We start from the raw sequence: 26,249 nt of genomic DNA, 5'->3' as shown, positions 1-26,249 counted from the left end.
TAATTGGCTGTAAAGCACTTTGAGACATCTGGTGGTCGTGAAAGGCGCTATGTAAATCTTTCCTTCTTTTACACAGCACACAACTACCACCACCAGCTCCTGTTTAGGCCAATCTTGCTTTCTTGCTTTTTTGCAGCAAAACTCACTCTGTCTGGAGCCTCTTGCAGCTGTAATGGTTAAAAGTCATCCATTGGACATTTTGTATATGTGTCTACTTTAAATTTATCTACTGGGATCTGTTATGATTTTATTTACAAAGCCTGATTGCTGTCCACATGGTAAATTTTGAGAGGAAAGGCTACTGGCATGGAGTCTTGCCCAATGGGCTCACAGATTGGCAAAGCGAGCACAGTTTGCAACGCTTCTGATTTTCTGGTGATTTAAAAAAACAAACTTGACCAGGATTAGTGCCTCATAAAATTTACATTTCTATTCCAAACTTTATTTTGAGGTTCCATTGTTCCTCTTTCATTACCTATATATGCAGCCCCTTGGTTTCTGAACAATGATCTGATCTATGGTATTTTGGTGTATGTTACAAACAAATTCATTAGATCATGAGTCATCTTCAGATATTGTTTTGCACCTGATGTCACGTAAAACATATTTTGTTTACTAAGGTAAGTACTACTTCGTTATCAGATTTGTAGAAATCTGAAAAAGTACCTGTTGGAGTTGTGTGAAAGAACACACTTTTGCCCCTTCACATAGATCAATCAATTTTATCATACTGTCTTCCTGTCAGTCAGCCTGAAATTAGACTGACGGCCCACAAGTCCTAAAATGTAGAATTATATTCCAAGTTTCCACCTCACCATTTTGCTGATTCACAATGTGTGAACTATCAAGAGCTCTGTCACTGTCCTTTCTAGACTGATGAATGGGACAATTGAAAGAATACTGGAATCAATACTTTCTAACCTCTATATACATATCATTCCCCCTGCTCCTCAAAATTTAGAAAAATCCAACTTGTTTAAGTTAGTGTGAGGTTCTTTTCTTTTCCAGTGTCATGATCTATTTTAAGCCAGTAAAATGAAAGCTGGCTAGGTGTATTCTATGCTGATGTAATCATGACTGGCTTGAAATGTACTCACCTTTCATGTGTTTATAGGAAAATAAATCTGTGGGTACCAGTATCCTGCAACTTTCAGTAACTGACAAGGACTCTTCCCACAATGGGCCTCCATTCACATTCACTATTCTTGCTGGGAATGATGGGAAGGAGTTTGTTTTAGATCAACAAGGAGTTCTGAGGTCTGCAACTGTGTTTAAACAGAAGTATACAACAGAATACCTTCTGCATGTGCAGGTAAGAGATTGTGTCAGTCTTGTGTTTTTATTTCAGCAGTAAGGCCATTCCACTGCTGGGATTGATTTTGGGAAAAGGGATGCCTGGTATCTTTGATGTACAGGGAGCGAAGTTGTGCTGGAAATGTATTGATTTCCATAACTCAAAACACAACACCTTGAATAGGCATCTGCTTGCCCCTGATTGTGCTTCATAGCATACAGCATATTCTCACCTGATTCCTTTGAATGGAACTCCATTGGCTTACCTGTTAGAGGAGACCAATTCAAATTGCAATATCTTTTTCTGTCCTGAGACTGATAATCAATCCGCCTTGTAATGTTATTATCTCAAGCCTAATGTCAAAAGAACCTATCATTTCACTGTAATTATAGCTAACCTGGTGTATGTTTATGATTACAATTGAAAATATTTTTGAAAATGTTGCTTTTGAAATTATAGCATTCATCCACTTATAATAGTGAATTTTACTCAGATACAATCAAACTTGTTATAATTCCAAATTCTTTTTATTCTGCTGGTTTATTTCCATCAGTCAACAAAGATAACCAACTAATTTAACTTGAAAGGCAGAAAGGATAGCCCTGGTACCCAGTAATCTTTTTGGAACCAACAATATTTCTACGCAATCATTTAGGTTTCTCTGACAAGTCATCTCTAATAGTAAGCAGACAGTTAGAGGATATTTCATAGGCAGCAGTGAGAATTAAATGTTAACTCCAGAACTGAGTCTGGCTGGATAATTCCTGAGTTATGAAGCAAGAATGAGTTATGGTTAGCATCATGAGAGATATTTATTTTATCTTGGGCTGCCTGATGACTGTACGCCAAGCTCACTTACTGGCTCTGCAGCCCAGAGAGACTTAATTTTGATGGAGATAAGGTCACCTTCTGACTGGCTTCATCTCTACTAGCAGTAGTTACCAGGTCAACAAACCCACTAACCTACCTAGTTATCCAAAATGTATTAAATAAAAGGCAGTGACATTTTAGCAAATTTGTGTCTTTATAAGTACAGGTTATTGTATATATTGATAGGCATGTTGTATACATTTCATTTTCTATTCCTAAGGCTCAATAATAATCAGCAAAACAAAATTAAGTTCATACTTGTATAAATAAAAGTTAACCATTGCTGTAGATCGAGTTTGGATACAGATCAGCCACGATCTAATTGAATGGCAGAACAGGTTCAAGGGGCTGAATGGCCTACTCCTGTTCCAATGTTACTGTAATCTGTTTACTAATGGTCCTACATCCAGTTCAGTTGAACTATTCAGTAATAATTGGCTGATTATTTTGGACTGATGAGAGTGAACTATAATTGGAAGAAAAGAAAAATTTTAACTGGAGACTATGGCCACAATTTTGCAGGTGCTCAGAGAGGCGGGTCAGAGGTTAAAGTGCTATTGATTGACGGCAGGTCCCGAACCCACCATCAACCCACCTCCAATCAGCTTTCCCAAGTGTCGGGTCCCCGATTAGCGAATGGACCCGACACCTAGTGGCGAAAACAGATTAAAGGCAATTACCTGCCTATTAACAGGTACTTGTCAGTAGTTTTCCGCCTATTTTTGGATTTTCCCGCTTCTGGGCCGGGTTTCCTGACGTCCAGACACCACTCCAGGTAAGTGTGCCGTGCTGTGAGTCTGGTGTAATGTTTGTGAAAAGATGACAGCTGCAGAAGCGGTGTCAAGGATGCCATGTTGCACATGGTAAATTTCAGAGCAAAGAAAATGTTGGTTACTGCATTTTTAAAACATATACAGATTCCTTTAGCTTACAAGTTTTAAAATCCTCATTGGGAGCACCTCTCTCACAAGTGACAGATCACTTCTGTCATCTCACCTGCAGCTGCCATTTATTCCAGCATATGGAGGGAGTCTTTGGAGAGCCTGAGTTCAAGAGTTCACCTTTGTGCGGTGATTGTCAGTGTTTTCAGCACCTCAATGCTGTCAAACACTGAGAAATCAACTGTCAAATTAAAATTGTGCGTGGTCCCTTTAAGGAAACTGGCAGGTGACGCCTCATCAAATGACGTCATCGGACCCGCTTCCTGTTAATTGGCCAGTAAGCCTGCAGGGCGGGCTTAACAAGGTCAATCTAGGGAAAATCACATCTGTGGAGCGGAGGCAGCTGGGGGGCGGGACCAGAACCCGGAAACCAGCTGTCCCGCAGCCATCCTGACACTGATCACAAAATCGCGGCCTATGACTTTAAAACTAAATAAGATTTTTGGAAAGAATGCTGCTTCTTGAAAATGACATATCTATCTTGTGTTTTCTTTGATTGTTGAAGCATTGTTTCAGACCAAAAATGAATCAGTTAAATATGTTTGTTGTTTTTGCTCACAATATGACAGGCTAAGGACTCTGGTAAGCCACCGCTGACTTCTTTCGCCTATATTCTTGTTCGTGTGATTGAAGAAAGCATTCATAAACCAACTGCTATTCCACTTGAGATTTTTATTTCCACAATGGAGGACGAGTTCCCAGGAGGTGTAATTGGGAAGATTCATGCTACCGATCAAGATATGTATGACATCCTTACCTACAGTTTTAGGTCAGATCAAAGAAGTTTGTTCACTATAAATAGCCAAGATGGGAAGATTATTGCACTTGGGGGACTGGATAGTGGCAAGTATATTTTAAATGTGTCTGTCAGTGATGGGCGCTTCACTGTGCCTGTTGAAGTTGTAGTTCATGTTGAGCAGGCGACTCAGGTTATGCTAAACAATGCAATAACTGTTCAATTTGAAAACATTTCTCCTGAAGATTTTATTGGACTTCATCTCCATGGATTTAGGCGGAGCCTTCGGAACATTATTGTTGCCCAAAAGCAAGACACCCTTCATATCATTAGTATCCAGCCCGTCGCAGACACACATCAACTTGAAGTTTTGTTGGCAGTGCAAATGTATAGAAATGGGTTCTACAAATCTGCTTATTTGATTCAGAAACTTAGCAACGCAAAGAAGGACCTAGAAAATGGCCTTCATGTTTCCACTATCACGGACAAGAGTTGCTCTGGTGAGAAATGCCAAGAACAGCAGTGTGAGCAGATGATTGTTGCAGAAACACAGTCCACGATGACCTATAGCACTGCAAGGATTAGCTTTGTGTCCCCCCGTTATTACAGGGGTGCAACCTGCACTTGTAATGGTGAGTAATACCATAAGCCAGGAAATTTGCCCGGACAGCATTTAAAAAAATGTCCAATCAGTATTTTTTTAAAAACAAGCTCTGATGATAAATATGTAAGTTTAAGTGGTAATTTCTATTTTTGTTATAAAACCTGATAGTATCGATATGGCGTGCCGTTTCAGATTTGTAAATGGGCATTTGTCTCATAAGTAGAGCATTTACAGTATATAGATACAACATTTTCTTAATAGAACAATATAGTTTAATCGAAGATGCATTAAAATAATTACAGCCATGCTTTCTCATTTGATGAGCCCATTTTGTGAACCAGCTAAGTTGAGGAAAAAAGGAGATACATAAATTGGAAAACAAGTTTTTGCACTTATGAATGCTACTGTTTTTCTGCACTTCATTTTAAAGAAATAGAATTTCCGCTTTGGGCACAATCGGTGATTCCGGTGCAAATTGCGGCCGTTTTGAAAAGTGTTTTTCCCCTGAGTTTCCACTCAAACTCATTTGCATATCACTGATCCACAAAATCTGCCATGAACCAGCACAATCCGCAGTGTTTTAAAACGTAATTAAAAAAAAAAAATTTGCTTAAAAATTTTCCTTCATATATTTAAAAATGGTAACATGGTGACGTTTGATTAAAACGCCTGAAAATAGGTTTACCACAAAAAATAAGCATTTTAAATTAGTGTCAATCTACCACCTCTGAGTAACCCGATTTTAAATTACTGAAATGTACTTTTTTTTTAATATAGAAAACTATTTTCTAGCTATATTGGGGTACATTAGTCAGTTTCTTATTAAATTAAAACAAAAATCACGTTAAAAGCTTTATAACATACCTTTTAGTGTCCTTGCGTTCAAAAGAACCAGCTTCATTTTTAAAGCCTCCCTCGAAGGCCTGCAAACGAGTGCAATTAGTGGAAACTCCCATTGGTGATTAATTTTTCCGGGGAGCGTGGCCAGTTTTGTGGGCGGGCCCTGCTTCCAGCGCGATGTTTTTAGAACTAGCGCAAAAGATTGCGGAGACTCGAGTTGCGCTGAACACAAATTGCACTTAAAATTCAGCATTTTTTTGCGGCGGCTACACCGATTTTGGCCAAATTGCGCTGAAAAAAATGCAGTCAAGTGGAAACTGCAGGCCACTATATGTTTATTGACAAGTGTGGCATTTTAGTGGCCAACAGGTGAAGTGCAAAGTGTTTGGAACTCCCTATTTCTGCTTCTGAGACATCAGGAAAACTCTAACCTGTTCAGAAGTATTTGGCACAAACACTGTAGCAGACAGTTTAGTTCCCAACTGGAACAAATTAGATTTGAAACAAACAACTGGATCAATGATATTGAACCACTGATTGAGAGACAATTAGTGCATTACACACATGTAAGGTCCCAGATAAAGATTGTGGCTGGTGGTAAGGCAGGTGACCCAAAAGTTATATACTACTTAGCTATTTGAGCAATTGAGTGCACTCCCTCTGGTACAGCAGTTGAGTTCAATTTAATTTCTAAAGCTATATATTGGCAGTGTGCTAATTTCTATCTGTAAGATGGAAGAAATTTGTGTGAAGATAAAGTTCATGGCTTATCACTTTAGGAATTTAGTAACTTACCTAGGCTGCATTGAACTTAAATGATTTTTTAAAAAAAGGAACCAGATTTTTTGGGAAGGGAATGGGGAAGTTCTTGGTTGGTTCAGCCTCTGTACAGGAGAATCTTTGACATGGCATTGCAATTAGCATCAAACTTTTCTCATCACTGTAACATCATTTCAGTCACAATACAGCAGACCTCTCCGTATAAGCAGTCCATGAGAGCCCTAATAAGGGATTTGGCTGTAGAGATTTGTAAAAAGCTTTGATAACAGTATACAGAGGTATGCCCATAGGGAATTCCCATACCTGCTCCTGAGAAGCCCTCACTGTGGGCAAGATATGGGAGGGGGAAGCGAGGGAGGATCAAAAATCTGTTGGTGGTCTGAGCCTGCTAGAAGCAGTGAGAAGCAAGCCCAGATCTGTTTAGGCAGGATGGCAAAAAAAACACTGCATTGAATAATTTCCCAGCTGTAGAAATCACTACTCAAAGCTCAGTCACTCTACGTTTCTCTCTCTACCAGCTGATCCTGGCAGCAGCTGTGCCTTATGATTCTCAATCTAATTTATGCTTATACTGGAAAAAGTTGGTGATGATTTACTGCCTGATGGTGGCTGCAGTTGCCACCCGTCTGTTCAACATCCTCGTCAAGATCAGGAAACTCATTGTCACCACCATATTCCTCTCTACATTCTGTGGATGGAATGCCCAATCCCTTTGCAATGGCCAAATTATGGAGGATGCAGCAAGCCACTATAATTCTCAAGACCATTGCTAAGCTGTACTGTTTTGCTCCCCCGACTAATCCAGACAACAGAAATGAGACCTGAGAATACTGATGGTCGGCTCAACTATTATTCGTGTAACTTTCAATGCATCATTGTACATGTTTTGGCCTCCGATGACAGAAGGAGTCATCGGCCATGGCTGAATGGGTACTTTGGTTTCCTATCAACCATCCTGACACAGTGCAGGATCCTAAATGGCCTGAGAATAAAACAATCAGGACTGCTTCCCGGGTAACATGTATTGACATGGCAAAGAGATGGCTTGTATCATTCACTCTCTGCACAATGCAGTGGATGAAATCTTTTCCTGTTGATGAAATTGATGGCGCTTTCAGATGAGACTTTATCCCCACCTGGATCAAAATAATTGCATCCTGCACTTGGGGGAATCCAGCCACTTGAAAGATGTTGATTGCCCTTTTTCTCTGCTTTTTTGAGTCCATGTCAATGAAATCAAAGTCATACATTAACAGGTCATCTGACACCTGTATAATGTACTGATGCACTGCTGATGGAGGCTGATGTGACTAATATCACCAGAGGCCACTTGAAAACTGGATGTATAAAAATTCCGTGCTGTTTCACATTTACAGCTGCTGGTAAGGTTGAGCCTGTGGTGGGAAGGGACTGTAAGGCATGTTCCAACAGCTGACTTATCTCATTTACTGTATCGGGAGGGGCGGGGGTGGGAGGGAGGGAGGGGAAACACAGCCTTCTCAAAGGTTGCCTGTGGCAGGGATTATCTACAGATCGGGTATTTCCTACACATATCATGCTACACTCTACTGGGTTCTATCCTGTCATCCTCCTCAAATTACAATGATACTGGAATCCCAAAAGAGAAATCCATTTCAACTTCAGAGACATCCTTTCAACCGAACTCTCCTTAAACTGCCTGCAAAATTCAGCAAATATCTTTCAAAGCACCTTTTATGTATTATAACTCACTTTTAGCCAAGGTATTGTAGGATCACTTGACCTTCCTGATTCTTTACAACCTCTGGGGCACAGTAGTGGACCCAATACCCCCACTTTTAAAGTGGCAATGTTTTTGAGTAGCGATAAATGGGCGTAAAGCTGGGGCAATCTCTGGAACAACGAAGCCACACTGCCCCACCTTCATCTGCATGTATTGGGGTGGGCTTTAGACAGACAGCTCAGTACTGTATTGTGGTGGAGTCGGGGGAGAGAAATCGTAGTTGCAATTTTTGGCAGTTTTGGCCTGAGTGGTTTACAGGAGTTGCGTGTGTGTGTATGATGTACATTTTCTTACATATATTAATTTGTTTTTGTTACTCCATTTTTAATGCTCTGTTGTTTAGGGATAATTTATGCATGTCATGGCTATGTTTCCCCTCCCCCTTCCAATTTTATGAAGACTCATACTAAGATACAGTTCCATAAACACTGGCCAGCCTCCAGTGCCTTGCCAAGTGACTATTCTTCATGGCTCAGCTTTAACAGTGAGTCTTGGCAAGTTATTTTACCACTGGAGGATCATCACAACCAAACTAATGCTGTCATAATCACACGTGCATTTGTGTGTGTGTGTCTGTGTAAAAGACACATGCTTTCCAGCATAGGCCACTGAACAGTTGTCAGGAGCAAGAATCTTAGCTTCTCTTTTTCCCATCCCTGACCCAGATGAACAGTTTCTAACTGTAGCGTCCTCGTGAGGGCCAGCTAGCTCAGCACAGACCGAGAATCAAACCTGGGACCTTCCTCATTTGTGTGGCTCGGTATCATTGCCAGTCAGTGCATTTGCTAATGTATTACTGTAAGTTATCTCAATGAAACCTTGATGAGTAATAGGGTAATTATTTTATAACTTGCAAAACTTTTATCTTATTTCAACAGACTTGAACAAATGAATAGATATATTTCAGCAAAAGGAAACATGGCAATAATTATATGATGTCAGTTTCAGTTAGAGTATCCTTAAAGACTTCAGTTTCATTAGTGTCAGCAGTGAATTCTTCAGCAACATGGCATTTTTAACAAACAAATTGGCAGCCCTCATTTAAACACCATATATTAGAGAATTTGTGAATAATCTAGGGAAAAAATAATTTTGATTAAAGTCTGTCAAATCTAAAGAGGACAGAAGGGTGGATATCTTGACCTATTAAATAGATTTAGTTATATCAGTATAAAATAATACATAATTATAGCCTCAATGAATGATTGAATAATTCATCAAGCTGTTTCCTTTTCTGTAACAGGTGACCTCTGCCCTGTTGTTTCTGATGTTTGCCAAGAGAAGCCTTGCCCAAGTGACATGCATTGTGTTAGAGGTGGTGTAGGCCGTGGACCATACGTCTGTCAGTGTCCACCAGGGAATCTGGGAGAGTGTTCAGGTGAGAAAGACAGAGAATAAAGGTACCTTATGGCACATCGCAGCTCAAAGAAACATCTTCAGTTATCTTGTGTATTTCAGTTCAGTGAATCTATAAAATGTAAAACTTCAAACATGTAGTGGTTAAAACATCATCTTTATCTGACTGAAAGATGTTTTTCCCGTTTTGTATAGCGTGGGTGCATATCAGTTGTGAAGAGATGGCATAAAGCTGGTTAGGGAGATTGAGGGAATCTAAATGGAGAACACCCAGCAGTTAGGCCTGTTTGACACTGAAATTACTGAGAACAATTGTCACTAACACAAATGGCTCAAATTAAACTGAATTGCAAGAAAGATGTAGAGCCAGTGCATAGAGTAAACTTGTGTTATTAAATGTTAATTATATTTTATTCTAATTGACTGAAGCTGATGTAATTCAAGAGAGAACAAATTGCAAGTGTTAGCAACTATAACAACTGTTAAATTATGATGCTTATGATAGAACATCAATTTTTCTTACTACAAATTATGCATTTTCTAATGTGAAGAATGAATGGTGACTGGGTATCATCAAGGGGTATGGGGAGAGAGTGGGAATATGGTATTGAGATAGAGGATCAGCCATGATCATATTGAATGGCGGAGCAGGCTCGAAGGGCTGAATGGCCTACTCCTGCTCCTAATTTTCTATGTTTCTATGACTAAAAATACCCATTACCTGCACCACAACAAATTTTTCACTGTAATTGCAAATAGAGTTTGCAGTAATAAGTATGTGTGTGAAACTACAGAGACAGAGGGGTTGATTTTCCTGGAGCCGTCAGGCGGGGTTTCAGGCATGTGGGGGGGGGGGGGAAATCCTGAATTTGGGGGTCCCGACACCATCCCGCCCAAAACCCCGCCCCATGCAAGTTTCAGGGGCGGCGGGTACCCGCCCCGCACTGGGACCTGCCGAAACCAGGCGGGAAGGGATTAGTGCCAATTAACTGCCTGTTAACAGGTAGTTAACAGGCAGTTTTTAGCCTAATCCCTATTTTGAGGGGTTTCGTGTGGGATTCCCGACGGCTCCAAACCACGCCAGGTTAGAGCAGGCGGGCCGTCGGGTTGGAGGGGTTGCGATGTCGGTGCTCAGTTGAGTGATGGGTGTATGAGTGCAAAGGTAAGTGTGTTTGGTGTGTCTAAAGTGTGTAAAGAACTTTTACTTACCTGTACTTACCTTAACAGCCTTTCTTCCTGTAGCTGTTGGGAGCCCATCACTCAGCCGGCACTTAAAGCTGAACGGCTGTGATCTGTGAAAAGTGACAGCCTTCAGCTTTGAGAGCTGCTGAGAGTTCTAACTGAGTCTGTGCAGAAGGACTCATGGTAGAACTCAGACTGTCAGTGTTTCACAGCTTCAAACAGCTGTGAAACACTGATATTTCATCTGTCAAGAACTCTTGACAGATGAAATTGCAGTCTGTGACGTCACCTGTTGCCGGGTGGCCCTTAATTGGCCTGCTGAGCCCGCTGGGCGGGCTCAACAAGGTCAATCAAGGGAAAATCGCGCGGATTGGCCGGACATCGAAGTAAGCGGGTCTAAAACCCGAAAGTTGTAGTCCCGCCTTCTTCCCGACAACTTCAGGAAAATCGACCCCAGAGTATTCAGTGACTGAAGCAGGCCAAAGATTACATTGTTCTGTTTAACTAGTTTAAGTTATAGAGACATCTAGATCTTTTATTTAATTAAAAACTTTAAATGTGTATAAATTTGAGAATGAGTACAATCTAAACATCTGTCTAATGTTGAAAGTAAATACACATCTCCTGAAGTACTCAAATAAAATAATTACTTATTGAGTTGTTCACTTAAGCTTTGAACTCCATTCTGTTGAATATATCATTATTATATACTCATACAGAACAATACTTATTCCTATTGGAGCTCCTGCGGCCATAGTTTGAGCTTGTTTATTGTCTATAACAGCAATGGTCAATACCCGTATTATGAGCTGCTTTCAGCCGGCTCTTCTGTTGCTCAATGTGGCTCTTTGACCATTCAACCTGGCTGATGTAGTGTGGCTGTCTAATTAGATGGTTGCAGCAGGCACACACTGTGATGAAATATTCCATTCATCACTGCCTGTGACTGTGGTCGGTTTCAGTTTCATTTCCCTTCCCCCAGTTCCGTTTCCTCACCATTGTATTGTATATTGGAATGTGTTGTGTGTAGGGCTCCGCCCATACCTGGCCCCTATGTAAGCAAGCTCAGTCTGGCCTCATATCCAGTACTGCAGCCCTCCGGATGGAAGATACCTCTCTCCACTACGTGTTACCTTCTAAGTTAATAAAAGCCTTGTTTTCTTTCACTAACATCGAGTCTCGGAATTATTGAGGCACATCAATTTTATTAACTTATCTTTTAACACAATGGATCAACTCCTGAAACCCGAACGTTTGGATTTGGATCAGCATGCTCCGGACGCATCAGCACGCTTCGGACACTGGTTTATGTGTATGGAATTCTTCCTGGACAATTCCGCAGCCGTCAAAGACGCTACGGACGCTGCGAGTATGAAACTCGGAATTCTGCGGAATTGGGTAAGCCACCGGGTTTACCCCCTCATCCAAGACGCCGACACGTACCTGGCCGCCTGCGACATCTTAAAGGCGCATTACCAGCAGCCTACGAATGAGGTGTATGCTAGGCATCTGCTCGCTACTCGCGCACAGCGACCTGGGGAATCGGTGGAGGAGTTCCTAGGCACCCTGAAAATGCTTGGCAAAGACTGCAAGTGCCGAGATGTAAAAGCCGCAGTGTACACTGATGAGCTTGTTCGCGATGCCTTTATCACAGGCCTCCGCTCCACTTACATCCGGCAAAGACTGCTGGAAAAAACGGGATTGGACCTGAAACAGGCTGCGGACACCGCGCGATCCCTGGATGTGGCCCAGAGAAAGTCGGACGCCTACTCTTCAGCCCGCGCCGTCCACGCCGCCACGTGTGCACCAAGGGCGCCGCCATCTTGGAAGGCATCTTCCCCGCCCGGCAGCCCGACACCGTCGGGGCCCCGCTCTCCCCCCAGAAGCCCTACGACAGCCGCGACGCGTCGGGGACCCAACTGCTACTTCTGCGGGCAGCCAAAGCACACCAGAAACCTGTGCCCGGCGAAAGGCACCACCTGCTTTAAGTGCGGTAAGAAGGGGCACTTCGGGAAGGTGTGCAGAGGGAACCCCGCCGGAAAACCAACCGCCGGAAAACCCGCCACCGCCGCGTGCGCGCCGTGGGAGCGGCCATCTTGGACGCCATCTTGCCCGACCTCGTGGGGTCCGCCATCTTATGAGCAGACAGCGTGGACGCCATCTTGTCTCGATCAGGGCCCTACAGTGGCATCGGTCACAGTGGACCAGACCAGGCCGCACCCGCTATCCAAATCAGTGGTGGACATCGAGGTAAACGGGTGCAGGGTTAAATGTTTAATTGACAGTGGAAGCACGGAGAGTTTTATCCACCCTGAACTGGCACAACAACTCTCCCTAAAGGTGGTCCCTACTCAGGGTACCATCTCTATGGCTGATAAAACCCAGACATCGACCATTCTGGGTTACTGCACGGTACAATTGTCCGTTAACGGAACTGTATATGATAATTTTAAAGTATTAATCATGAAGAATCTATGTGCGAGCGTGATCTTGGGCCTGGATTTCCAGTGCAACCACCAAAGCATCACGCTCAAGTACGGTGGGTCCCAGCCGCCCCTCACAGTGTGCGGTCTGGCTACCCTGAAGGTAAAGCCGCCTTCGCTATTCGCGAACCTTACCCCTAACTGCCGGCCAATAGCGACCAAAAGCAGGAGGTACAGCTGGGAGGACAGGCGGTTTATCGCGACCGAGGTAGACAGGCTCCTGAAAGAGCGCATTATTGAACGCAGCAACAGCCCGTGGCGCGCCCAAGTGGTAGTGGTAAGGGGTAGCGAGAAGAAACGGATGGTGATCGACTATAGCCAAACGATCAACAGGTACACCCAACTAGACGCCTACCCGCTACCCCGCATATCAGAAATGGTGAACCAAATCGCCCAATACCGGGTGTTCTCCACCATCGACCTTAAGTCAGCGTACCACCAGCTCCCTATCAGACCAGAGGACCGCCCGTACACTGCCTTCGAGCCGAACGGACGCCTCTACCAATTCCTCAGAGTCCCCTTTGGGGTGACGAATGGGGTCTCGGTCTTCCAGAGGGAGATGGACCACATGGTCGATGACCACCACTTGCAGGCAACCTTCCCCTACCTCGACAACATCACCATCTGCGGTCACAACCAGCAGGATCACGACTCGAACCTCGAGAGGTTCCTGGAAACCGCACAAAAACTCAACCTCACCTACAACGAGGACAAGTGCGTTTTCAACACCACGCGCCTCTGCATACTAGGCAGCGTGGTGGAGAATGGGGAAATCGGACCAAACCCCGACCGATTGCGCCCCCTATGGGAGCTGCCCCTGCCCAACACTCCCAAAGCCCTGAAAAGGTGCCTGGGGTTATTTTCTTATTATTCCCAATGGGTCCCCAACTACTCCGACAAAGCCCGCCCCCTCTTGAAAGCATCCTCTTTTCCGCTCTCTGCTGAGGCCCACACTGCCTTCAAAAGCATTAAGCAGGATATTGAGCGGGCCACGCTACAGGCAGTGGACGAGAACACTCCATTTCAAGTGGAAAGTGATGCGTCTGACTTCGCCTTGGCGGCCACCCTCAACCAGGCGGGGCGGCCCGTAGCTTTCTTCTCGAGGACCCTCCAAGGGCCCGAGATCAGACACTCCTCCGTGGAAAAGGAGGCCCAAGCCATTGTGGAGGCAGTGCGCCACTGGCGCCACTACCTAGCCGGCAAACGCTTCACCCTACTTACCGACCAGCGGTCGGTAGCGTTTATGTTCAATAATAAACAGAGGGGGAAGATTAAAAATGATAAGATTCTTAGGTGGCGGATCGAGCTCTCCACCTTCGAGTATGACATCATTTACCGGCCAGGGGCCCTTAACGAATCCCCTGACGCCCTCTCACGAGGGATGTGTGCCAGCGCCACCGGGGATCGGCTACAGACCCTCCACGACGACCTCTGCCACCCAGGGGTCACGCGGCTGTTCCACTTCATAAAGTCCCGTAACTTACCCTACTCGATTGAGGAAGTTCGGTCTCTGACCAGGAACTGCCGCACTTGCGCTGAGTGCAAGCCTCGGTTCTACCGCCCAGATAGAGCCCACTTAATCAAAGCTACACGGCCCTTTGAGCGGCTCAGCTTAGATTTCAAGGGCCCCCTCCCGTCCGTCGACCGCAATGTTTACTTCCTGAACATTGTGGACGAATACTCCCGGTTCCCATTCGCCTTCCCCTGCCCAGACATGACCAGCACCACGGTCATTAAATGCCTCAACAGCCTGTTCTGCCTGTTCGGTATGCCGAGCTACATCCATACGGATAGGGGGGCGTCCTTCATGAGTGAAGAGCTACGCCAGTACATGCTGTCCAGGGGGATCACCACGAGCCGTACCACCAGCTACAACCCCCGGGGTAACGGCCAAGTGGAGCGAGAGAACGGGACAGTATGGAAAGCAGTCACTCTAGCTCTAAGGACCAAGGGCCTCCCTATCTCCCGCTGGCAGGAAGTCCTCTCGGATGTGCTCCATTCGATACGGTCGCAATTGCGTACTGCCACTAATGCCACGCCTCATGAACGAATGTTTGTCTTTCCTCGGAAATCCACCTCAGGCGTATCCATGCCGTCATGGCTCTCCACCCCAGGTCTGGTATTCATGCGAAGGCATGTGAGGGGCCACAAGACGGACCCTCCCGTGGAGCCAGTGTACCTACTCCACGCCAACCCCCAATACGCATATGTCCGGCACGCCGACGGAAGGGAGGACACCGTGTCCATAAAAGACGTCGCCCCAGCCGGTAACGACAACAACCACGGCGATAGCAGCGACAACGATCGCAGCAACTCTTACCCACCCACTACTCTTTCATCACCCCCGGAAGAACATCGACCAATGGCACCCCCACCAACTACCCCTTCAACAACCCTGGCGGCACCCCCGGCAGAGACCCAGGAGGCTACCGGGGACACCCAGCCGACACCCGCGGCACCGCAACAGCCACGTCGGTCGCAGAGGACTATCAAACCCCTGAACAGACTAAATCTATAGAAGGGGTGAATGTGATGAAATATTCCATTCATCAGTGCCTGTGACTGTGGTCAGTTTCAGTTTCATTTCCCTTCCCCCAGTTCCGTTTCCTCACCATTGTATTGCATATTGGAATGTGTTGTGTGTAGGGCTCCGCCCATACCTGGCCCCTATGTAAGCAAGCTCAGTCTGGCCTCATATCCAGTACTGCAGCCCTCCGGATGGAAGATACCTCTCTCCACTACGTGTTACCTTCTAAGTTAATAAAAGCCTTGTTTTCTTTCGCTAACATCGAGTCTCGGAATTATTGAGGCACATCACACACGCTGCACTCGGGAGGGAGGTGGCGGGGGGGGGGTGAAAAGCGCAATTTTTTTGAGGGCAGAGTTTTTAAGGGAGCAGGACTAGTGCTTAGCAGGAAGAGGACCACGGTTTACAAAAAGAGAGGGAAGCAGTGAAAGGAGATCAGCAGCAAGCAAAGTAATAAATGAAATCAAGTTACAGTACTTTGTTATGAATCAAGTTTAAGATGATTTTAAGTTCAAAAGTATGTTAATTTTGGTTTGTGGCATTTCAGATTTAAATGATGGGAATGATGCAAAATCAACTATACAATAATGTATATTTTAAATCAGTAAATAAGTAATATTTTCCACTTGCCCCAGTATGATGTAAAATTGAGTTGTTCTTGAGTGAACTCTGTGTTCCAGGCAATTATTTTGACTTACTGCTGAGCTGAAGTCTCTTTTTATAGGGTCTGAGGCTTAGGGTGTGCCACAAAGGTTTTTAAAATGTTGATTTTAAGCTAAGTTATGGATGACTGTGCTTCTCTAGTTGATCTATTGATCTCAGTATGTGCCTGTAGATGATATATTTACTGTGTGGCCTTAAAGAGATAGGGCAGATTAACTTCTCCTTCGCAGAATAATGCATTGTGCCTTACACGGTATAATGCTCCTGTCCTTATAAACCAACACATCAGACTTTTCTCACGTCTATTTAATTCTGCTTTCATAAAATTGTCATGCACATCACAAATATTAGAGTAAGTTATGTGTCAACATTTGTTCATTAAATTCAATAATGATAAATGACTACTGGACTGATAATTGGATGTTGCATTTGCCTACAACAATTACTGCACTTCAATGTCATTTATTGGATGTGAAGCACTTTGGGATGTCCTGAGGATGTGAAGGGTGCTATATAAATGTAAGTTCATTCTTTTATTTTTTCTTTCTTTATAATTAATACATTCGCAATTATTTAAACAAATGAATCACTACATTGGTCCAAACTGGTGCAAATATATTCCTATTTAAACAAAATCAGAATTAATTTGAGATATTAAATATTCTTAAAATCAATACATTATATATAAAATTACATATGCCATTCAACGGATTCATTGTAATCCCACATTACTTTGAACGCAACCTCTGAATTCGAGTTTGGGACTCTGTTAATATCTTCCCGGCATAATTCTGCACGAGTTTCTCCTGAGTGACCTTTAACAAGGCTTTAATTGTCCTTGAGGACATTTTGTCAGTTAATTTCTTCTCAGAAATTTATGATGGGCATAAAATGGAAAAGCTGATATCCGTGCCAAAAATGAATAAGCATAAGGAAAAATGTTTGAAGGTTAACTTTCTTTCTGACATGATGTTGCTCTCATTTTGTTGGTTTTCATCTCATTTCACCACCTAAGTAAACGGTAGAGTTTCTGCTATTATCAGGTTGTCCCTTAAAAGATTCTAATTTCCCTGGTATATTCTGCATTCATATTAGCAGCATTGTTAGATAAATATACCAGATTGTCCTAGGATGTTACTAATTTAATTTACAGGGTACTTTAAAATGTAACTTAAAAGATAATATTGATAACTAGTGTTAGATTTCTTTGCACTTTTAAGAAAATCTAATCACATTTTGTAATGAAATCTAATATCATGATGTGTTCAGAATAATGTGTTCACAAAATTTCACATCAGTGCGGTTTTAATGTCTCCGATGGTTTTCCTTAATCTGTCCAGGCCACGCATCCCTCAGTTTTGCTGGAAACAGCTACATTAAGTATCGAGTGGCAGAAAGCAGCAAAAGAGATGAACTGAAATTGGGGCTGCATCTGAGAACACTGCAAAGTAATGGAATAATAATGTATGCTGAAGGAGAATACTGTGTCATTCTGAAGGTAAATGAGCTTTTTTAACACCAGTACATTTATTGCTCTGCTGTGCCTAATATGATGCATTATGGTGTCTTTAATTGATGGTTGCATTTTTATTTCAATATTTAATTCTTGTTTTTAAGAATTCACCCCATTTTTATTTCTCCTCATAGCACATTGTTACTGGTTAAGTAGCCTAGCAATCAGTCTACTTCCAGGTCTCTTTTACTCTTGTTCTGGTCACTGTGATGTTCACAGAAATAGCTCAAGTTGTTCTTTAGTCACAAGTAAGATAAACAAAGTACTCATGCTTTCTGTTAATTTAATACAGGTGATGTGCAGCAAGAGGTTGCAATTTATATACATCTCTGGGAACATTAGTATGAGCAGGACTATAATTCACTCCTGCAGTGTGTGTACATGCCAACTTTTAAATCAAAACAAACAGGTTCAGAAAGACTGACGCAGCCCCAAAAAACTGATTACGCAAAAAAAACGATTTAGAGCTGAACAACAGTCCCGAATAAAGTCCTGTAACCAAGGCTACTGCTTCAAGACATCTGATTAGTTAAATTCCCTTTTATTACATTGGATTTTGGTATTTTTTATTACATTGGATTTTAGTATTTTTAGCAGTGTTTTGAGATCACAATCCATAATTTAAGTTGGTTGTCTGTGAAAACTGAAACCCAATACCCTCATGTGACATACAAGAAGAGTATTTACAATTGGAGTGCGGTGGTGCATGAACATATCATGAGTCAAGCTGTCGCCATATCCATTATTATATCAGTTGTATCATAGGAAAACTGAAGTACACAAAAGTGTAATTCTTGCAGTGGTGCATTTATAAATTGTTAAAATCATAATATAATAGAATCATAGAATTATTGCAGCACAGTAGGAGGCCATTCGGCCCGTCGAGCCCGTGCCGGCTCCCTGCAAGAGCAATTCAGCTAGCCTCACTCCCCTGCCCTTTCCCTGTAGCCCTGCAATTTCTTTTCCTTCAGGTACTTATCCAATTCCCTTTTAAAAGCCACTATTGAATCTCCCTCCACCACCCTTTCAGGAAGTGCATTCCAGATCATAACCACTCGCTGCATAAAAAAGTTTATCCTCATGTCGCCTTTGGATCTTCTGCCAATCACCTTAATTCTGTGCCCTCTGGTTCTAGACCCTTCTGCCAATGGGAACAGTTTAGCTCTATCTACTCTGTCTAGACCCCTCATGATTTTGAACACCTCTATTAAATCTCTCAATCTTCTCTGCACTAAGGAGAATAACCCCAGCTTCTCCAGTCTATCCACGTAACTGTAATTCCTCACCCCTGGAACCATTCTTGTAAATCTTTTCTGCACCCTCTCTAAAGCCTTCACATCCTTTCTAAGGTGCGGTGCCTGGAATTGGACATAATACTCTAGTTGTGGCCAAACTAGTGTTTTATAAAGGTTCATCATAACTTCCTTGCTTTTGTACTCTATGGGGGCGGTTTTCCCAGCCCTGGGGAGGCGGGGCTGCCGGGAAAATGGCAGAATCTGGGAGCGGGTACCCATCCCGCCCCCAACCCACCTCCGTGCCATCTTCCCAGGAGGCGGGTACCCGACCCGTGCCAGGTCCCGTCTCCTCGAGGCGGGAAGGGGATTAGTGCCAATTAACTGCCTGTTAACAGGTAGTTAATGGGCAGTTTTTTGGCTAATCCCTATTTTGAGTCCTAAAGTGTGGACTTGACAATGGCTCCGAACCGCGCCCGGGTCAGCGAGGCGAGCCGTGGGTCTGCAGGGGTTGGAGGGGCCGAAATGTCCGATGTGCAAATGAGTGATGAGTGCAAGTGAGGAGAGGTAAGTGTGTGAGGTGAGTCTAAAGTGTTTTAATAAGATTACTTACCTTTGCTTCTTCCTCCAGGCTTCATCCCTTTAGGCTGCGGAGCTGCCTCATCTCACCGGCAGAGAAAGCAGAATGGCCGCTGCATTCTTAAATGCAGCAGCCTTCTGCTTTCTGCTCAGGAAAGCTTTTTAAGTGAGCCTGTGTCCTAGGTCTCAACTTAGAAGACAGATTGTCAGTGTTTGACAGCTTCACAGAGCTGTCAAACGATGACAATTCATCTGTCAAAAAATCTTGACAGATGAAACGTCATTCGCGGATGTCATCTGTTACCGCCTTTCCCTTAGTTGACCGGCTAAGCCCACTGGGCGGGTTTAACAAGGCCAGTCAAGGGAAAAGAGCGTGGGTTGGCCAGACGTCGATGGAGGTGGGACTAAAACCCGACAAGCAGCTTTCCCGCCTCCATCACTTCCCCATTGATAAAATCACCCCCATGCCTCTATAAAGTCCAGAATCCCATATGCTTTTTTAACCATTTTCTCAACCTGCCCTGCCAGCTTCAACGATTTGTGCACATACACCCCCAGGTCTCTCTGTTCCTGCACCCCCTTTAGAATTGTACCCTTTAGTTTATATTGCCTCTCTACATTCTTTCTACCAAAATGTATCACCTGCACTTTTCTGTCATGTGTCCGCCCAATCCATCAGCCTGTCTATGTCCTCTTGAAGTCTATCACTATCCTCTTCACTGTTCACTATACTTCCATCTGCAAATTTTGAAATTGTGCCCTCTACACCCAAGTCCAAGTCATTGATATATATCAAGAAAAGCAGTGGTCCTAGTACTGACCCCTGGGGAATACCACTTTATATCTTCCTCCAGTCTGAAAAACAACTGTTCACCACTACTCTTTGTTTCCTGTCACTTAGCCAATTTTGTTTCCTTGCTGCCACTGTCCCTTTTATTTCATGGGCTTCAACTTTGCTGGCAAGCCTATTATTTGGCACTTTATTGAATGCCTTTTGGAAGTCCAGGTACACCACATCAACTGCATTGCCCTCATCAACCCTCTCGGTTACCTCATCAAAAACATTTAATGGGGGAAGAGAGCTCTGATGGGGCAAAATTTATATCTGAGTGCATGCAAATCTGACACTGACTTTAATACAAATTTGAACTCCACTTATCTCGGAGTCTGATGGTCCGGATCTCTTTGCTGACACTGAAGAGCAAAAATTACAATACAAGCTGTGCAACTCGAGAGTTGGTTCTGTGGTTACGTAGGCTGGGTCGGGTTATGTATTTGTGGAGCAGGGGGCTCACTGTCACTGTAGATCCAGGGAAGTGCGGCCAATGGGATAGTGTCAGCAGCATCCACTGGAATGCGTGCAGAGCTAATCCCTCTAGTAAACAATGTTTTGTATTTGGAACAAATGCAGTAGCTTCCACATACAGAGCATTAATGAGTGCACCAGGTGTTCCTGAGGGTCATGGTTTCCAGCATTAATGAGAGTGGACAGTGGAGATCAATCATCTCCTATACCTGCTAAGTGCATGTACCCCAGAAAAGCATTTAATTTTTATTAGAGCCACAAATCACCTCTATTCAGCTCTATAAAGCAATGGAGCGTCAACTGTCTGAAAATAATAGTTTGGTGTTTAGCGTGTAGAATTCCAACCCACATCTTCAGTCTCATCATTGTCAATAATAGCCTGTTAACCTTTCCTCTCTCCAGTGTAAACAGTCCTATTATTAATAAATGAGGTGATGCTTTTAGGTCTGCCTTCAGTACACATGCAATCATTTTATCAAAATGTGTAGCCAAGTGCTTAAAAAAAAGACTCTGGAGTTATAAAGCCTAGATTAAAGGATCCACCCTGCAGTTCCTGTAGTGAGCAAATTTTCGTGAATATGCCCCAATGAAGATTTTGCAAATCCACAACTTGGCCTGACTCCCAATGTGATCTTTCTTCACCCAACCAGAGTTTTACTTTATCCTGAAGGCAAGAAATCACTATCTGCAGGTGTTTAAATTAATGTGGAGGACCTGATGAAAGGGCACCAGGTGACATTTATCCAGCAGCAGGGTCATAATGCTACAGTCATCTTTAATTCTTTGAATGCATTGTGTAGTTTAATAGCGTTGTGTAATTTAATAAAGTAAGATTTTATATTCCTTGGTGTGTTCAGTCATTTTCTCTAATATAAAAAAAACCTGCAATGTTTTGAATTTCGCATCACTGCAGTTTGCCCAGAATGTGTGATTGGTGGTGACGATAGTTAGATGATGCATTGGATGTAGCTATTGTCAAAATAAATAATTTGAAGCAAATACAGTTCACTTCGTATAAATGTAATTGAATATCGACACCCTTGCTCCTGATGTTATCATTGACATTAAAAGTGCTAACAGTTTAATAGAAGAGACACCTTGTAGTGATATCATTTAGTGTTAACTGGTAAGATCAGGTGCTCTGAGCAGGCTAGTAACATTACCTCCTACTTGTGAGGGTGCATATTCACATTTTGATAAAAAACAACTCATCATTCTGCTTTATTTAAGCAGTTCTTAGCTGTGCAGGATCCACTTTTATGCTGATGTGTTCCTTGCTGGTTGATCCTCAGAGATGCTTTGCAGGTCTACCTGATCATCTTAGCCTGAGGTTCAATGTCTGTGAATTGCTAACATTGCAGGATTTGATCAGATAATGTTTATTTAAAGTCGTGCACTGCTTTAGCAGCACTTGCACTTGACTTTACCCCCTATTTTCCACCCCTCTGGATTTTACGTTTTACAGTGTGTAGAATGTACAAAAAAGGCACTACTGCATTTCAAAAGAGTATATGTGTTTATATGTCCATTCAAAGCAATTGTAATTATTACAATAATTTATGATGTCTGCACTGGGTCACCGATTAGAGTTTCAATTTCAGTCTTAACTTTAGGTTACCTTTAGGAGGGAGGAAGAGAAAACTGGTCTGTGATCCTGGGCCAAACTACTTCAGCATGTCTTTTGGTTGGTTGACCAAGGAATGGGATTGCGGGTATCTTAGGACAAATTGGGGGCTAAATTGGATAGCCCCCAAAAACGGGCGCAGGGATCGCGATGCGCGGTTGACCCGCGCCCGTTGTTTGAAATGCAGGCAGCACGCCATCTTTGTGCTGCCTACTCATTAGCATGATTTCTGCATGCAGCCAGCACGAACAGCGCTGTTCATTGGCTGCACGCATCAGCAGGGGGCCCAAAATCGTAACTTCTGAGTGCTACTGAAAGCTAGCCTGCACCTCTTAAAGGGGAGGTGCAGGAAGTGAATCTGGCCTGCGAAATAGTGAAGAATGGAATAACATAGGAGAGAGTGGGCTCCAAGGTTTTCTGACGCTGCACTGGGGTCTTGCTGGATGAGGTAAAAAGGAGAAGAAATCACGTGTATCCGCAGGGGGCCAGGAGGCCCTCCAGACACACAGTCAAAAGGCAATGGGAGCAGATAGCCATGGTGGTCAATGCCAAGACTCTAGCCCCAAGGACCTGGATCCAGTGCTGCAAGAAGTTCAATGACCTCACATGAGTGGTCAAGGTCAGTGAATGCATCTTCATATGCCATATCCTACCAACTGCACCACTAGCCTCAGCCACTCTTCAATTCACCATGCCTCCATCACTCACCTACTAACAATCTCTATCAATCAGAACTCATACTTAACATTCATAAGCTCCAATGCACCCTCACACACTTAGCACTGCTGCAATCCTCTCACCCACATCCCACAGCTTGCACACACTGACAGTTATTCAACCATGACAGCCACATCACCCAGACAGATTGCACGACACTCACTGACACACTTCCTTTTCTCTTGCAGGACAAGGTGGCACACAACCAGAGGCAGCAGGAACTAACCGGAGGGGGACAGGCGTGCCTGCATGCCCTAACCCCCATGGAGGAGACGGTGCTGGCCATTATTGGAATGGCCATTGCAGAGGTTGTGGCCAGTGGCAGGGCTGAAACCTTTGAATCCTCATGCCTAATCATCCTTCTCACGTCCCACTTGCCCTCATCCCACAATCTCTTCTGACTTACAAGCTGCAGATGGTGTAAGCACTTCTTACTTTAACCCCCCCTACCCTCACCATAACCTTACCCTTGTGCCATTTACCTTTCAGATACTGAAGAACTGCAACCTGGCCAGGCAGTGGAGGAACAACAAGAAGAGTGTGATGATGAAGACACTTGATTTCACACGCTCAGCCACCAGCTCAGATACTGATACTGCACCTATCTTAGAGGATAGATTAGAGGTGGTATCTGCATGTGGTGAGACACCGGGCATGAGTGGCCTGCAGGGGGCAGGAGGCAAGGATATTGCAGGTGCCAGCTCACCAGAGGGTGAGGTTGCACATGAGTTCTGCTGCAGAGGACTCAGATGAGGACTTCGATGGGGCTGGCCGACAGAAGAACGCTGATACGATAGCAAAATACTGCAGATGTTGGAAATCCGAAATAACAACAGAAAATGCTGGAAAAACTCAGCAGGTCAGGCAACATCCGTGGAGAGAAATTTGAGTTGACGTTTCGGGTTGGACCCTTCTTCAAAACTGGAAAGAAAAGAAACTAGATCGGAGGCAGGGCTGCGATCGGACAAAAGAATAAAAGAAACAAAAGAAGTAAAAGAGATTAGAAGCTAGACGAGATAGTAATAGGCTGGGATCAGGTGTAAAGTGTACTGGCAGGGCAAAAGATAGCTGCCAGGTGTGAGAGAGAAACAAAAGGAAAGGGAGGGGGGGGGGGAAAGGAGTGGAACAATTACAAGAGAAAATGAAATGGGGGCCGAGCTTATGATCTGAAATTGTTGAACTCGATATTGAGTCCGGAAGGCTGCAGACTGCCTAATCGGAAGATGAGGTGCTGTTCCTCGAGTTTACGTTGAGCTTCCGTGGAACAATACAAGAGGCCAAGGACGGTGAGGTCCGAGTGGGAATGGAGCGGTGAATTAAAATGACAGGCGACCGGAAGCTCGGGGTCACCCTTACGGACTGAACGGAGGTGTTCCGCAAAGCGGTCACCCAATCTGCGTTTGGTCTCCCCAATGTAGAGGAGACCGCACCGTGAGCAGCGAATACAGCATACTAGATTGCGAGAAGTACAAGTAAATCGCTGTTTCACCTGGAAGGGGTGTTTGGGGCCCTGGACAGTGGGAAGGGGGGAGGTATAGGGGCAGGTGTTACATCTCCTCCGCTTGCACGGGAAGGTGCCAGGCGAAGAGGAAGGGCTGTTTGGGGTGATAGAGGAGTGGACTAGGGTGTCTCGGAGGGAGCGGTCCCTGCGGAATGCTGAAAGGGGAGGGGAGGGGAAGATACGTTTGGTGGTGGGATCACTTTGGAGGTAGCGGAAATGCCGGAGGATGATCCGTTGAATGTGGAGGCTGGTGGGGTGAAAGGTGAGGACAAGGGGAACCCTATCGTGGTTCCGGGAGGGAGGGGCAGGGGTGAGGGCAGAAGTGCGGGAGATAGAACTGACACGGTCGAGGGCAGTGTCAACCACAGTAGAGGGGAATCCTCGGTTGCGGAAAAAGGAAGACATGTCTGAAGCACTGGTGTGGAAGGTGGCGTCGTCGGACAGATACGGCGGAGGCGGAGAAACTGGGAGAATGGAATAGAGTCCTTACAGGAAGCGGGGTGGGAGGAAGTGTAGTCCAGGTAGCTGTGGGAGTCAGTGGGCTTGTAGTAAATATTGGTCGATAACCTATCCCCAGAGATGGAGACGGAGAAGTCGAGGAAGGGAAGGGAAGAGTCCGAGATGGACCATGTGAAGGTGAGGGAAGGGTGGAAATTGGAGGCAAAGTGAATGAAATTGTCAAGTTCGAGGTGAAACGGCACCGATACAGTCATCAATGTATCGGAAAAAGAGGTGAGGGAGGGGACCCGAGTAGGACTGGAACAAAGATTGTTCCACATAGCCCACGAAAAGGCAGGCATAGCTAGGACCCATGCGGGTACCCATGGCAACACCTTTGATTTGGAGGAAATGAGTGGAGTTAAAGGAGGCATACACAAAGAAATGCTTGGTCCATTGGGAAGCCTGCCAGAAAGTCTGCATTCAATGTCAAGGAGCATGGAGGAGTCCGGCCCCAACTTGGCACAGGGCTTTGTGCAGAGCTTGGAGCCAATCGTTTCCAGCATGGAAGTGGTGGCCAACTCCATTAGAACACTTGTGGACCCAACCATGATGCAGGTACCAGTGTTCAAAGAGGCCTGCAGGGTGTCACAGCAGTCCAGCTATCTGTCTTCCAACAGATGACAAGGATTGCTGAGGTGCCGTGCCGGGGGTGTGGCAGTGGCCTCTCTCAGGGTGACAGCATTCGTGCACCGATCCCTGCCACTCCGCCAGTGCTGTTGCCTGTCGGCCAGCCAGCCCAGACCGCTACCGCCCATGCCAAGATGGTGCAGTCTGAAGCTGGGCCTTCTGTGCCCAGAGCTGCTCGAGGTTATCCTCCAAAACCATCTGCAGTCTCCTCCACTGAAAATCAGCAGCCATGTTGCAGACATGCTGCAGCCACTGGGGTAACATTTGGTAGGAACACTAGGACAGGCAAAGGCACATGGAAGACAGGCACTAAGGGAATGCACAAGGGTGATTAGTTTAATTGTTTATGGAATATGATTTCATTTATAAATTTTGTTTTGAATGTTTATTTTGTGGTGGCTTTTATTTTTGCATTGTGGCCAAGAGGATGATTTATCAGTCACTGACAGATGGAAGGTAAGGAGTGTAGGACTGTTGGTGAATGGGTAATTGGGGTTGCGGTTAGTGGTATCACACTCGAATTAGTTATTCATGGACAGACTGGGCAGAAAAGGGCTGTCTAGGTTACCACCTCCCTTCCTTTTCCTCCTCTTCCACATCCTCCTCTTCCT

The 26,249-nt window shown here is 44.5% G+C and overlaps 1 protein-coding gene across 3 annotated transcripts in view; it reads left to right on the top strand.

Annotated features, from left to right (window-relative positions):
• Nucleotides 1–26,249, top strand: part of LOC147111685 (protocadherin Fat 3-like) — a 1,117,094-nt gene that overhangs the window by 1,018,712 nt on the left and 72,133 nt on the right. For all 3 annotated transcript variants that reach the window (XM_085998792.1, XM_085998793.1, XM_085998790.1), the window contains 4 exons: nucleotides 1,115–1,312; nucleotides 3,675–4,473; nucleotides 9,071–9,205; nucleotides 17,379–17,536. In XM_085998792.1, coding sequence (XP_085854918.1) covers nucleotides 1,115–1,312; nucleotides 3,675–4,473; nucleotides 9,071–9,205; nucleotides 17,379–17,536 — 1,290 coding nt within the window. The remainder of the gene's footprint in view (nucleotides 1–1,114; nucleotides 1,313–3,674; nucleotides 4,474–9,070; nucleotides 9,206–17,378; nucleotides 17,537–26,249) is intronic.

The sequence above is a fragment of the Somniosus microcephalus genome, chromosome 10 (assembly GCF_052327205.1).
Source record: "Somniosus microcephalus isolate GS21.2 chromosome 10, FLI_Smic_1.0, whole genome shotgun sequence".
Lineage (NCBI taxonomy): Eukaryota > Metazoa > Chordata > Chondrichthyes > Squaliformes > Somniosidae > Somniosus > Somniosus microcephalus.
This window is presented reverse-complemented; position numbering and strand designations above follow the sequence as displayed.